Raw genomic sequence first — 15,586 nt, 5'->3', positions numbered from 1 at the left:
GGACCCCTTCATTCTCGGATTGGACTTTTTGAAGAAATATGACTTCACTCTCGACTTCAAGACTAATGAGCTGCACTCGATGAGAGAAGACATAGCCGTTTTCCCTGCAGAAAGTGATGTAAAATCCGCTCATCAAATAATAGCCCAAACAGATATATCGATTCCCTCAAGGTCAGAATCATTAATACCTGGCTCCCTTGCAGAAAGCAATAGCTTTCGATTTGGAATCATTGAATACCCTAACCTAAGCAATTACCTAAAAGGAGTGCTGGTAGCATCTACGCTTGTGGACCTTTCTAAGGATGTAATTCCTGTAAGAGTCGCCAACGTGAGTGAAAGGCCAAGGAATATTCGGAAAGGTGAAGTGTTAGCAACTTGTACTCAAGTAAACTGCATCATTAGAAGAATCAATTCCCCCGAAAATGTGTCTTCTGAGTCCTTGACATCGAAGTTAATTGGGAGTGCGCCATTATCTTAAGATCAAAGAACTGCTGCGGAACAATTGGTGGACGACTTCAAGCATCTGTTTTCATCTACATCGGAGGATGTTGGCCGTACGAATTTAACGCAGCATAGGATTTACACTGGAGAACACCCCCCTATTAAACAGCATCCAAGACGACTACCGTTCGCTAAGAAGGAAGAGGTTGAAACCCTCCTGAAAGAGATGAAGGAGAATGATGTAATCGAACCTTCATCCAGTCCTTGGGCCTCTCCCATCGTCTTGGTCCGAAAGAAAGATGGCTCCACCAGATTTTGTGTCGATTACCGACGACTGAATGAAATCACCAAGAAAGACAGTTACCCTCTTCCACGGATAGACGATACCTTGGACACTCTTTCCGGACACAAGTGGTTTTCGACCCTGGACTTGAAGAGCGGCTACTGGCAGGTTGAGATACACCCTGAGGACCGAGAGAAGACAGCGTTTACAACTGGACAAGGCTTATGGCAGTTTAAAGTGATGCCCTTCGGCCTCTGCAATGCACCAGCTACGTTCGAGCGTCTCATGGAGACAGTGTTAAGAGGACTCTCTTACGAATCCTGTCTGGTCTACTTAGACGATATCATCATCGTGGGACGCAGCTTCGAAGAACATCTGGCAAATCTTAGGAAGGTGCTGCAAAAGCTTAAGGAAGCCAATCTGAAGTTAAGCCCGTCCAAATGTAATTTGTTCCGCCGGGAAGTGAACTACCTTGGTCACATCATCTCTTCTGAGGGTGTACAAACCGATCCAGAGAAGGTATCTGCGGTCAGGAGTTGGAGTCGTCCCGAAAACATCCATCAGTTGCGAAGTTTCCTGGGGCTCTGCACGTACTACAGGAAGTTTGTGAAGGGTTTTTCCAACACTGCACGACCTTTGCATAAGCTGACGGAGAGCAAGCAAAAGTTTGAATGGTCCAAAGAATGCGAAGATGCATTTCTACGACTGAAGGAGGCTTTAACATCAACGCCTATCCTCGCCTATCCTCAGCCTGAAAAATCCTTCATCCTGGACACTGATGCGAGCAACCAGGGAATTGGAGCTGTTTTATCCCAAGAAATTGACGGAAATGAACATGTCATCGCTTACTGGAGCAAATGCTTGTCAAAGTCGGAGCGAAATTACTGCGTCACCAGAAAGGAGTTACTGGCCATAGTGAAAGCTGTAGAACACTTCCATCATTACCTCTACGGCCGAAAATTTCTGCTTCGGACAGATCATGCCTCGTTAACTTGGCTTTTGAACTTCAAGAATCCAGAAGGCCAGATAGCCAGATGGATACAGCGGCTCCAGGAATATGACATGGAGATCAAGCATCGAAAAGAGTTATCTCACGGTAATGCTGACGCTTTATCAAGGAGACCCTGTCCTGAGAACTGCCACTATTGTTCCCGAATCGAGAAACAGTATGGAACGACTAGCCCTACCGCCTATCAGGTGACAGTGACTCCAACATCATCAGAACCTGATCCATGGAGTGATGACCAAGTTCGAAAAGATCAACTTGAAGATCCCGACATAAAACCAATTTTAGAGTTCATGGAAAGTGACAGTCGACGCCCTAGCTGGCAGGACGTTTCCATCTTCAGTCCTGCAACAAAAAGATACTGGGCTTTATGGAACTCACTCCATTTATGGAACGGCGTGCTACACCGGAAATGGGAATCTGACGACGGCAAGACATCTAGGTGGCAGTTACTACTTCCTCGATCCAGGATTTCAGATGTTCTGAAAGAAATACATAGTAGTGCGACTGGAGGACATTTTGGTGTCTTGAAAACTCTCAATAAAGTTCGGGAGCGCTTCTTCTGGAGCAAGGCGAAGGATGACGTGGAGAAGTGGTGCCATTCTTGTGACGCCTGTGCTGCTCGTAAAGGACCGAAGAAGAGAAGCAGAAGGAAGCTACATCTGTACAACGTTGGAGCTCCTTTCGAACGAATTGGGATCGACATCCTGGGTCCTCTACCAAGAACTGCTGATGGGAACAAATACATTCTTGTTTCCATCGACTACTTCACCAAATGGCAGGAAGCATATCCCATTCCAGATCAAGAGGCTACTACCGTAGCAGAGACTCTAGTCCAACATTGGATCTCGAGATACGGAACACCTTTGCAGATTCATTCCGATCAAGGGAGGAATTTCATCTCTGCTGTGTTTAAGGACCTATGTCAAATTTTCGGAATTGAGAAAACTAGGACAACACCACTACACCCACAATCGGACGGCATGGTGGAGAGATTTAACCGCACAATCCTGAATAATCTCTCACTTATGGTATCCAGAAATCAACAGGATTGGGACAAGAAGCTACCTCTGTTCCTGCTGGCCTACCGCAGTGCTGTCCACGAGACTACCGGATATGCCCCATCTCAGATGCTCTTCGGACGAGAGCTTCGGCTACCTTGTGATCTCGTCTTCGGTCGTCCTCCGGATGCGCCTTCATCGCCTGAGGAGTACATCCAGGATCTCCAGGCCCGGTTGGAAGACGTTCATAACTTCGCACGAGAGCGAATCAACATCGCGGCGGAGAAGATGAAGACCAGATACGACACAAGGTCTACTGGACATGAATTCAACGAAGGCGACAAGGTTTGGTTATGGAATCCCATCCGACGGAAAGGTCTGTCACCCAAATTGCAGTCGCATTGGGATGGACCCTACAAAGTCCTTAACCGACTGAATGACGTCGTAGTGAGGATCCAAAAATCACCTAATGCAAAACCTAGGGTTGTACATTATGATCGGTTAGCCCCATACTATGGCCATAGTTCATGAGTATTACGTAAACAACCATGGTTGATAACATAAAAGTTGTAGATAATTTTTGCTTTTAATGTTTAGTAATATTTCTTGTTATTATTGTGTTTTCTGTATCTGTTAGTTATTAATTAATGTGTATATTTGTAAACTTGTGATAGAAGTTTGACACCCTTTCTGGGGATTGTACTGCCCGGGACGTGCAGTCCTTAGGAAGGGGGCAATGTTACAAATTCTGTAAATAGTAATTATTGTAGGAACGTAACCTGTAAATAGTTTCCCGTAATGAATATACAACCCCTTTTTCATTCGGCTAAATTATACGACCCCTATTTTCTTTCTTTTCATTGATAACGGTCTACTACTTTACAGAAGCGTGTGGAATATTTGAGAAATTTCTTTTCGGTGTATTTAAGCCGTTAGCGATGGATAAACAGTTAGTTTCGATTGATATTTCGAACTGAGAGCATTTTGCTCTGTTTATAGCGAGGCATTTCGCTGTGTTGTTTTCGTATTTGGAAGTAAATACGTGTGTAAACGTTGAGTTTACGGTGTTGTGTGATAATTGCTTAATTGCTGATGAATAATTTAGCAGTTGTTGAAGATCTTTCCTGTACATAGTGTAAATAAATTTCCTGTGTTTTTATCAAGAACTGTGTCTTCATTTCAAGAAAGTGGAAGTCGCACCGAATCCGTTACAATATATATATATATATATATATATATATATATATATATATATATATATATATATATATATAAAAGAAGTAACCCCCCCCCCCCGAAAGTTGGGTCTAGCTACGCCACTGTTTTGTTTTAAATATATACATACATAAAAAGAAATGGAATAGCCATTAATTATATTTTTTTAAATGGCAGAACACACTTTTAAGATTTTCCGAAAGGCATTGGTTTTAACATATATGCATATTCTAATACAGTAGTTTCTGCATATGAAAGGATTGTTTTGATGAAAAAATTCCCTTTCAGAAGATATTTTTGATCAAGAAATCCCCTTCGGAAGGTATTGTTAATCAAAAAACCCATTTCAGAAGGTATTTTTGGTTCAAAACCCCCTTCCAGTAGGTATTTTTGGTCCAAAAAAAAAAACCCCCAGAAGGTATTTCTGGCTGCACTAGTGTACTATGTAATGAAATTTGTAAAAAAAAAATAGCATTTTTGTGATTAAAATAAAAATTAAGAGTATTTCATGTGCAAATTATTGAGATATTTATGTTTTTAAATACATTCATTTTTTGATAATAGTGTGGGAAAATAAATAAATAAAAAAATAAAATAATAATTTAAAAAAAAACAATGAAGCAGATATATTTTTAAGCTAAAAATATAAAGAACTGAAAAAGCCTTTAATTTTATTTTTTTAAATGGCAGAACAAACATCTAAGATCATCAGGAAAAAAAAAGTTTTTTGATTATCATATTCCCTTTGGTTGATATTGACTTTAACGTATTTCATACTTTTAGAAAAAAAAATTATGAAAATAATTTTTTTCTACTTTTAAAATATTTGTTAGAATTTTTTTATATTTCTTTCTCAAATCCTCATACTTTCATTAATATTACTGTAAATTTCCATAAAAATTGGCTGAAAAATAAATGAAATACAAATTATTTTCAATCAACGAGCAGAATCGTCATAGTTTGGAAAATACGAAAAATTCAAAATTTTGACTGGCTGTAAAATAAAAACTAAAGCAGATTGAGAAGAAAAAATTGATGTGGATACTTTTGCACATTAAAGGACTAAACTTACCAAGTTTCATCAAAATCCGAGTCGGTGGGTGTCATGGCTTGGTTGAATTGACGTGGAATGACCCTATAAGAAAAAGCTAATACAGGATTTTAAGTTTAGAGTTTCTTGAAATACTGCTCGTGAAGCAAAAATTTCCCTTTTTTTACTTCAGGAAAATGATAAGAATAAGAAAAAGAGGAGGAGGAGCTGTAAAATGTTTCACGAAACAATTTATTGCTCATCACACTTTATATGCTTCAGAGTTTGCTTTGTTTTCCCACTATTTACAAGAGTTCTCTTTTTCAAAAGAAGTAAAGAAGTATAAGGGATTACCATTTTCTCGCTTTTGAGAGTAGATAATCTATCCGACAATTTTAGATCACATGTTAATCTGATCCCGAGGGAAGGTAAGCGAATTTCATTTTTTAACATATGGGTTGGATCCTCAACTTATTCAAACATAGTCTAAAATGCGTTTTCAAGTATTCAGTTTCAAATAATTCCAGTTGGGAAATTCTCTCACCCCCACTTTAATATCTTATCCTTTTTCCTGATATCACCAAAAGTAGTTTAGAAATACGTTTTTGAATCTCAATGTTGGAAAATTTCTGGGCAGACCTAAAATACGTTTTCAGGACTTTAATTTTGGAATTTTTTCGAGACAGATATCTTAGTTGTCCTCCTTCTCTCCCCTAACGTCTCCAAAGATTAAAACTGCGTTTTTAAAACTTCAATTTTGAAAAATTTCCGAGGGAAGAACTCTTCATCCTTTTTCCCTACGTCGTCAAAAAAGGCCAAAATTTTCTTTCTTAGAAATTTGCGTGAGTAGTAGAGCTAGCTAACCCTTCCTTCTGATAGATAGTCTAAAATGAACTTCAGCTTTAAGAATGATTTTTAGAGAGAAAGCTCTCTCTGTCCCCTCTTCTTCCTAACATTATAAAACAAAGCCAAAAGTCGGACGTCAATTACGGAAATTTTTCAGGAGAGAACCGCTTGGCTTCACAACATTTTTTGAGCGATTAAGGAACCTCTCAACGTCACCAAAGACAGCCTAGAATTGCGTTTTTGAGACTTCGGTGTCGAAAAATTTCCAAAGAAAGAACCCAAACCTTCCCCTTTCAACCAAACCACCAAAGATGCCCTTAAAATAGATTTCAATTTAAAAAACATTTCAGTAAGAAACCTCAGAACCCCTCTCTCCCATAACGCCTACAACTGCGTTCGAATACGCAAGCTATTGCGTTACCAAAGATAGCCTGAAATTACATATTTCAGAGCTTATTTTCGTATTGAGTATCCGACCATTCCCGATTTCCTTGACTTCTTCTAAGTAGCCTTAGCTGTATTTTAAAATTTCGTAAAATTTTCTTTCATTGCCCAACGATCCCTTTAACGTCAACAAAAAACACTAAAAAAGACTAATTTAAAAAAAAAAAAAATAGAGAGCAAATCCAATGCGCCCTTTTTAATAACTTTACTAACATTACGGTTTTTGACTTAAATTTAGCAATTTTCTCCAAGTGTGGTCCTTATTCCCCTCCCCCTTTTTTTCTTTTAAATTACATAGAGAATAATAAGATCTTATTTTTTCTTCAATTAAATTTCTAGTTTTAATTTGAACACATTTGACGGTTTTGTGTATTAGCTATTTCTCAACGAAAGGGCGGCAAATTGAGGAACCGCCCCGGGCGGCAAACACTGTAGCTACGCCACTGGGTTGACCCCAAGCTCCCTTCGCTGCTCAACTGGTGTGCATAAATTATTACAATTATTTTTTAAGCACTTAACTAGCATTTGATGTTTTTTGAGTGTAGAATCATAACCAAGGTGGCCTTTTTGCCATTCCAGGTTTAGGGAGAGCAAGCCACAGGCAACTTTGGGAGGAGGTCAGGGCTGCAAATTTACCTTATTTCTGTGTTTATTGAAACTTGAAGGAAGAAGGGTAAAGGCGACAGTTTTAACACTAGAATTACGGAAAGGGTCATTTTAATCCCCAAGCACACTTTTTTTGCTAACTGCTCATCGGTGCTTTCATAAGATGTAATGCTTCTGTAACTTTTTCTAAATCATTGTACTGTGTAATAATATCAAGTTTTCAGAAAAATTGTGTTTTCTTAAACCCAAACTATAGGGTTATACCTAGAAGCATAGAAAGGTGTCATTTTGAAAAACATTGGAAAATATTACGAGAGTTTGAATCATTCACAATGTTTTTGTACGTAAAAGGAAGTATTAGCCTCTATTTTCTGAAACGTTACTGAAACAGCACTAATTATTTTATGGGCATTTTAAACTTTTTATGTTCATATGCAAAATATGTTCATTTTTAACTATTTTTGAAATATATATAACATTATGCAGCTTTCTATGCAGATTTCTTCTTGGTGGTTCAAAATGACCCTTGCCATATTTCTAGGTGTATAAAGACTACCGTAACTCTAGTGTTAAGATTTGCATTGGTTTGGAAAAATAGATGATCTGGCAGTCTTTTTGAAACCCTAATCTTTCTTTGTTGGTGACAACCCTAAATTGCAATTTTTATAGGAAAAGGACAAGAAGCACAACCAACAGGGAAGTCAGCAAAAGTTTATTATTCCAAACGTCAGAACTGCATCTAGCAAACCATCTTTATCAACTCGACGTAAACTACTTCGATCTTTGCAAGACTTCAAGACTCATTTATCTGAAGAAGATATCACGTGGAACTAAAATCTTTTCTTGTGCCTGTTCCTAATTTTCTCTTTGTAACTATTGTACATTCCATTCTCTCCCTAAAGCTAAATATTTTTTTACATTCCATGTTTTTAAAATAAAATGTGAAATATATGTTTAAGTACGTGCCTGTATTCAGTCATATTTTATGTTTTTTATTTTTTTTCGTTGATGGTTTACAAAATTTTAAGTTCATTTACCGGAAAGACAATATTTTGAATAGATGATCCCCATACCCCTTGTTTAACTTTTAGCGAGCATTTATTTCTTTAGTTGAAATTGTAATTATTATGTTAGATGGTCTGGCTGTGGGAAACCCACTTAGCCCCATTCTTAGTGATATTTACATGCATTATTTTGAGGTTAAGCTGTTCCAAAAACTGCAGTTTCAATTTTATGTTCGGTATGTTGATGATTGTTTTGTTCTAATGAACCAGAATCAGTTTGAGAGTGATGAGGTTTTATCTATTTTAAACTCCATTGATCCTCATATTCAGTTTTCTTGTGAGAAAGAACGAAATAATTGCATTTCATTTCTCGATGTACTTGTTTCTCGTACTGAAATTGGTTTTGAAACTACTGTTTATCGCAAACCTTTTGCTGTTTCTTTACCTCCTCATAGACTATCGTCTCATCCTCCAAATCAAAAATATTCTGCTTTCAATTCTTTTGTTTATCGCGCAATTAATATTTGTTCTTCGTCGGAACTTCTTAAAGTGGAACTTAATTATCTTAAAGCTGTGGCAATTGATAGAGACTATCCGCCAACTTTGATTGATTCCATTTATAAAATAATTTCAAATAAATCCCAAACTAATGTTCTTAACCGAACCTTCATCAGAAAGAATTTGGTTGTTTTGCCATTCTTTCCATCTGTAAGCTATCAGGTTGCTAAGATTCTAAAACGTTTCCAATTCCAGTTGGTGTTCTCTCCTATTAATAAACTGTCTTTCTCTTCTCTTAAAGATCCAATTCACCCTCTTAATTGTTGTGGAATTTATAGAATTAATTGTAGTTGTAAACTTGCCTATATTGGACAGACTCGGCGTGCTTTAAAAATTCGCTTGAAAGAGCATCAAAATTATGTGAAAAAACACCAATTAAATAAGTCTAGTATTGCTCAACATTGTTGGGATTCGAATCACTCTTTTGATTTTAACTCTTATCAAATTATCCAAAAATGCCCCAATTCATCAGATCTTGACTTTTGGGAATCTTTTCATATTTTGAGGAACAGTTCTAACTTAGTTAATGATCTTAAAGCAGTTCCATATTTTTCCAACATTTGGCTCCCATATCTTTAATACTGTCCTTTCCCCATTCCCCCTTTTTCCCCCCATTCTTTTTATCTACATTCCTTTGTTTATTTTTCCCTTTTTTGTCTTGTTGACATCCCCCCCCCCAATTTTCTTCTATTTATCTTTATTTTTCCTTTTTTCAAATATTTTTGTTTCTGTTTATTTTATTTCGTGGTTTTTTTTTCCAATTCAGTTTTTCCTTCCTTGCCGTTCACGGTTACCGGCCTTTTCTTTTCTTTTTGTTTAAGCTTCGGCTTAATCTTTGTCCAATTGAATTCTTTCTTTCTGGGTTTCGTACCTAAGAGAAAGCTCTTGGCCTTTGCTTGCATTCCTATTGGTTCCTGATCGGTTTATAATTTTCTCATTGATGTTTGGCTAATCCGCTGTTTTTATCTTTTAAGCTGCATGCTTATCTGCTCTTGGCTTTTATCGGATGTCTTTTCATCCATAAGCTCATTACTTTTTCCATTGAAAAAGGCGTTCCTTGTAACGCCAAAACACGTGTCTGCTGTAATTGGCAAATTTGTGCTTTTTTTAACGTTGTTTGTCTTACTTTACTTTAATATTTGTGTCATCTTCCACCCTTTATTATTGTTTCCAATATGCTTTTATAACTCCAAACAGTTTGCTTTTCGGAGATGTATTAAGAAAAGAAGTCAAATGTATTTTCTGTGTTCTTACATAGTTTTTAAATTTATAATTTATATTCCATGGTTTTTAAATAAAATTTTTAAATGTGTAAAATTCTGCTTTTGATTTAAAATCATTAACTTTTTAACTTTTCATAAAATAAGTATTTTTTATAAATTGTTTTATTCCAAAAGAGCTTTAAAACTTAAAATATTTTTAATAAAATTCAATTGTATGATTATAAAGGTTTTTATGAACTGTTTTCTAGAGAAATCTAATCTTATACACGAATTTCTTAAGCATAAATGTCAAAATTCTGTGAGATTTTTCTTACTGTCCTTGTGTGCTATGACTGAATCAATTTAAAGAAAGGTATTTGAAAGTTGCGTTGGGTGTACAAAAAAATGTTGGTACTCTACATCAAAAAGTTAGATCAGTATCAGTTAGAAAGTGATATTAGATGGGAAAGAATAATGAGCTGGAATCGATATTTTGGGTTTCTATATTTCTTTTCTTAATTTCTTTTTTGAAACATATTGCTTGAACCATTTTGATCATGTAACGATTCAGGTGTGTGTTAAATGTTCAAAAACTATGGCTCCAAAGATTTTGTTGGAAAATACGTTGGTTATGCTTTCAGCTAGGCTAACAATTATACAATTTGCCAGTCCTTGAAATTTCAGATTTTTGCAACTTTACAAATTGCACAGGTTGTTATTTTACAGGTTGCACTGTTATCATGCTTTTCCTAGCATATGTCTGAGAATAAAATGAAACCAATCCTGATTGCGATGACATGCAAATAGCTGAAATCTAAAATTTTCCATCTATAATCTCTTATAATATTAAAATCCTGCAGTATGTATGTACTGCCGAGCATCGTTAAACCACCAACCTTAGTGACGGGCTGAAAGTTGGCGGAACTTGAGGGTGGCGGTTTAACAAGCTTTTCTCAATCCTGCAAAAATGCATGTTTACATGAAAACAGGTATTTTTCTTTCCAAATGAACTTTGAAAAAAAAAACAGCAATTAATTTTCCTGCAGAGTGTCACCGACAGTTCTATGGCAATTTTTTTTTTCTTAGAATTTGAAAAATGATTGCTTGCAGGTTGATTTTTATTCTTCAAATTTCAAATCAGAATTTTTTTGTACATGCTAAAGATTACTTTCCACAAACGCAGAACATAACGAAAGAAAACGATGTTACAGAATTATGATACACACTGTTGGTCATTGAAGTCTGCATCTTGCTTAATCAATAGCAAACGCATCAATGGCCTTGTTAAATTCTAGTTTAACAGTAAAGTACTTTTCTATAGCCAAATTATCTAAATTTTGTTTTCTTTCTGATAAACCCAAATAATTTTTTTATCCTAGAAAGTAGAAAAGGATCTTTCAGCTGAGTCGCTAGTGTACATTTAAGGGTTGCTTTAAGATAAACACTTTAAGACAAATGCTTATGTTTGGGTACAACTTCTGTTCATTTTTTGTTATAATAAATTGATATAATTTTGATAGAGATTAGTGCCGCACACAAATTTTTCAAAAGAGGGGGTCCAGGATTGAAGGTCCACCATTCTCAGGGTGTTCTCATTCATTCATATTCCAACATGCGTACAAATGCGTACATAAGGGAGGGACTGAGGAGGCCTGGGCCCCCTCCAAAATCTGGAAAAAATTTAAATAAAGGTAGTTATTTATGGTTTTAGTTGCGCTCACAAATAATTTCCAAGCTGTTAGGCTCAAAAAGAAATATGATAGTGATAACAATAATTTTAATTCATTAGATCAGAGATTTCTTAACTGGGTGCTGGAGGAAGAGGTGAGGGGTGCCGCGAAGTGTGCTCGTTAACAAAAATGTATGTATATAAAACTAGACTAGGATGCAGTGAGAAAATTCTAATTCTTCAAAGGGTGCCGCGAATCGTTAAAGTTTGGGAACCCTGCGTTAGATGGCACCAGGATATGGTGTTTAGAAGGGGTTAAAGAATCCGTACCCCTTACTCAAGAAGAGAACATGTCTTGAGAAAGCGAGTTATTTTAACAAAAAGAAAAGAAAATAATGTTGCCAAAAAATCTCAATTCTTTCAAAAAGAAAACTTAAAAGTTTTTTAACAGATGCAGCTTATTGCTTAGCAATTTTAAGTTCCCTTCTCTTTCTTTCACCCCCCCCCCCCACATTTTTTTCCCTAGCTAGTCTGAAAAGAAGGGTTGTCAAAATGTTTCTCTCATTAACTCTAGTCCCCTGCAAGAAATTTAAAATAAGTTTTAGTTGTTCGGTTGGAGTAATAATTGAAATTGGTGTTTTAAAACTGCATTCATTTAGACGTTTTTCTGACATCATTTTCAAAACATTTCTGTGGGAGGGTCCGGAACCAACCCTCTTTCACTAAAGTTACTACCAAAAATAGTCAAGAAGAAGAGATCCCTAACCGCGCTCCTTACCTCTAAACCAGGGGTTTGTCCAGGATTTTTCACAGGGTCCGTTTTTTGTGAAAAATCAAATAATTTTGTGAAAAATGAATTAATTTTGTGAAAAATCAAAAAATTTTGCAAAAAAAAAAAAAAAAAAAAAAAAAATTGTCAAAAAAATTTTTTTGAATTTAGAGATGGCACAAACGGCATCAATTAAACTTAAAGTTGAGTGTTTTCCTCTTCTACGTCGATAAAATCATTCTGGATTTTTTTTTCTGAAATTTGGCGGGGGGGGGGGGGGGGGGGCATCGCTGCTTCAAGTATCAATATTTATCTACCGTTCTACATTCATTATGTTAAACTATACTAGATATATTTTTGTACAGTACTTAAAATAATTGTAACAAAAATATGAATAAGTAAAATAAAATTCAGAATAGGGTTCAGCATTCAACTTTTTGACCCAAGACATTCTTAAAAAGCAAAGAATTTCGTTTAAAACTTATAAATTCCGTGATTTTAACAAAAATAAAAAGATATTTCAATTGTTTACCTCTTAACAAAGCGTAAAAATCATCAAAATTTCGTAAAATCGGATTCCCATAGCGGATGCAAAGAGATCGCAATTCTCAAAGTGAAGGCATCAAAAGTATAAAAACGGCTTGTAAAAGAAATGCTTTTGATAAAATTATTTTAAAATTGCATTTTAGAGTCCTATGATAAACATATCATTAATATCTGTGGACACAGTTGACCCAAAAAATAAAATAAAATAAACCATCTATTCAGCATTTTAATTTTTGACTCATAACAGAAAATGGAATTTTGCTTTAAAAACTTGAAATGAGAGTTCTAACAGAAATAAAGAGACTTTTCATTTATTTGAATGCTAATAAAGCGAAGTTAGCTTGAAAAAGGAACAAAATATGATTCTCATATTGGATGTTGAAAGATTGCATTTTTCAAAATGTAGACATCTAAAGATAAAAAAACGGTAATTAAAAGAGTTTATTTAAAGTTAATCATCCTTGTTAGCATCGAAAAATCAAAACCCATATAATTTTCTTCCAAAATAACAATTAAACATTGCACCGTAAAAAACGCAAATATTGACAAGCTGGCAAAATGATGAGAATATTTCCTAATCAAGTCATTATAAAGGTTCAACGCCAGACGCTAAGTGGTGATAATTTTGAAGTTGGTAACCCTATCTGAAGCGATCATATTTTTTCCTCATCCTTACTATTCCTTTGCAGTTCTAAGTTCATTTTGCAGATATATATTATTATTGTTTATTAAATCATGAGCGGAGAAAAGTGCTTACCAATGCCTTTTCAGAAAAGTTTACAACACCGCCGCTAATTAGCTGTGATAAAACAAACGACCATTATATTTATTTGGCAGTAGCAATTATCTATCGCTTGCAGGAGCATCGCAAGAGTGCCGATTTTTTTTTTTTCAAAATTAGCCGATTTTGTATTAGCTAATTTCCTCTAATTTGACTTTAAAAAAGGTTCCAAAAATTATCGGTTTATACACAGAAATATGCGTTATTTTGCTTTCAGATGTGCTCTTTCAATAAACAATTTGTGACAGATCCGATCTTGTTTATCAAAATTTTGTGAAGAGTCCGTTTTGTTTGATCGGGATTTTGTGAAAGGTCCGTTTTGGTTGATCGGATTTTTGTGAAGGGTCCGTTAACGGACCCAAATATCCTCTGGCCAGACCCCCCGTCTAAACGTCTCCAAAGATGACCTAAAATTGCGTTTTACCTTTCAGGGGAGTTTTCTTAAATTAATTCTTAATTTCCAAAGATTGCCTAATGTTGGCAAAGAATCTGAATCGCTTTTGAAAAGAACTTTAAAATAAAATTTTTCAAAAGTTACTGACTGTTTATCAGGTAATTACGTCCAACACTTCCTGTTTCTTTTTACCCCTCCCCCGCACCAATTTTCTTCTTCTTCCCAGTAGGTCTAAAAAAAGAAAGTCTTCAAAATGCTACTTTCCAAGCCCCCCCCCCCCCACTAAAACCATCAAAAAGCTTCTCAAACCTCATTTTCAGGTTTTCAATGTTGAAAAATCTCCGGGATAGTTACCAAATGCTTTGCCTTCTGAAAGCATCAAAATAGTGTAAGATTGCTTTTATGGAGCTTCAATTCTGAAAATTGTTCTAACCCCTAACATTACCAAATATGATTCACAGTCACGCTAAGACTTCAATAATGAAAAAATTTCGGACGAGGGTCCGACTCTCCCGTATGAAATCTAAAATTGAAAAAACTACAATTTCGAAAAATTTAAGGTGGAGAGTGTATAAATCCCTCCACCTAGTATAACTGAATGTCTCTTTAAATCTTCGTTTTTTAGGACCCCAGAACCGCCTTGCACAAAACATGATCGAAGTTAGTCTGAAACTGCATTTTGAGAACTTCAATTTCGAAAAATTGGGCGGAAAGGTGATGAATTTGGCTCTATTTTTCAAAAAAATCAATCGGGGGGCAACTTCAAAAAGTTCAATTTTTTCATTAGAATAACGTCAACAAAAATAGCCTATAATAGGGTTTTTAAGATTTCAATTTCTAAAAATTTCCGCATAAGTCCTTTCGAATTTTCCTCCCCGTACATCACCAGAGACCGTCTAAAACTGCGTTCTTAGGACTACAATTCCAAAAAATTATCGGGGGAGAACCCCCCTTCACCTCCACCTCACCAGAAGTGAGAATATTTAAACAGTACCCTCCTAAAACTATTTCTTGGTTGCACCACTGAAGGACAGTATGAAGTCCTTGCCCCCAACTCGAAAAAAATGAGGGCACTGTTGCTCCCCCCCCCCCCTCTCCTCAAAAAAAAAAAAAAAAAAATAGATTGAAATTACCAAAAAAAAAAATTGTAGAGGGGTGGAGCTAATCTTGGTAAAATGGGCCCCCTCCAAAACAAAAACATATATACGCCACTGACGCATCCAAACATATTCTTTTGATTTTATTGATTGTCAGAAATAAAAAACATTAAAAAAATTATTGAATTATTACTTAGCGTTAGTTAATAAAATTAATTTATTAATAACAAATCTGTATATATAAAATAGCTTGTCGTGACTGAAAATCAACACACAGCCAAAACTACCGAGGCTAGAAAATTGAAATTTGGAATATAGGTTTATTTTATAATGGAAACACGTGCTAAGACAGGATTTTGGGACATTTCAATTTTAAGTGGATGAAAAGGGATGGGGAACGTTGCACACTCATATGTAACATTCTCAAGAATGGCATTGAGTTCAGTGTCAAACCAGGTATTAAAAAATTCAAAATTTTACAAGGGTCACGAATATCCCAGCCTCAACCACGTAGGACGCTAATTAACAGAGACATTAATTAAAAACCCAATTTTACGTCCTCTTGAGCATACGTCTATGCCAAAAAATGGTTCAATTTTTTTGTTTTTGTACAGTTGGAAAGCCCATTAAAAAATAATCATTTCAAAATTATCGGCAAGTACTAAAGCCGCAGGGCTTGAAAAATGACTACAAA

The 15,586-nt window shown here is 35.6% G+C and overlaps 1 protein-coding gene across 1 annotated transcript in view; it reads left to right on the top strand.

The window, feature by feature from the left end:
• Positions 1-7,781, top strand: part of LOC129224936 (centrosomal protein of 57 kDa-like) — a 71,474-nt gene extending 63,693 nt beyond the window's left edge. Inside the window, exon 7 of the mRNA XM_054859516.1 lies at positions 7,542-7,781. Coding sequence (XP_054715491.1) covers positions 7,542-7,706 — 165 coding nt within the window. The 3' untranslated portion in view covers positions 7,707-7,781. The remainder of the gene's footprint in view (positions 1-7,541) is intronic.
• Positions 7,782-15,586: the final 7,805 nt, after the last annotated feature.

The sequence above is a fragment of the Uloborus diversus genome, chromosome 1 (genome assembly GCF_026930045.1).
Source record: "Uloborus diversus isolate 005 chromosome 1, Udiv.v.3.1, whole genome shotgun sequence".
NCBI classification, from domain to species: Eukaryota; Metazoa; Arthropoda; class Arachnida; order Araneae; family Uloboridae; genus Uloborus; species Uloborus diversus.
The sequence above is the reverse complement of the archived record's forward strand: the minus strand, read 5'-3'. Positions and strand labels throughout refer to the sequence as shown.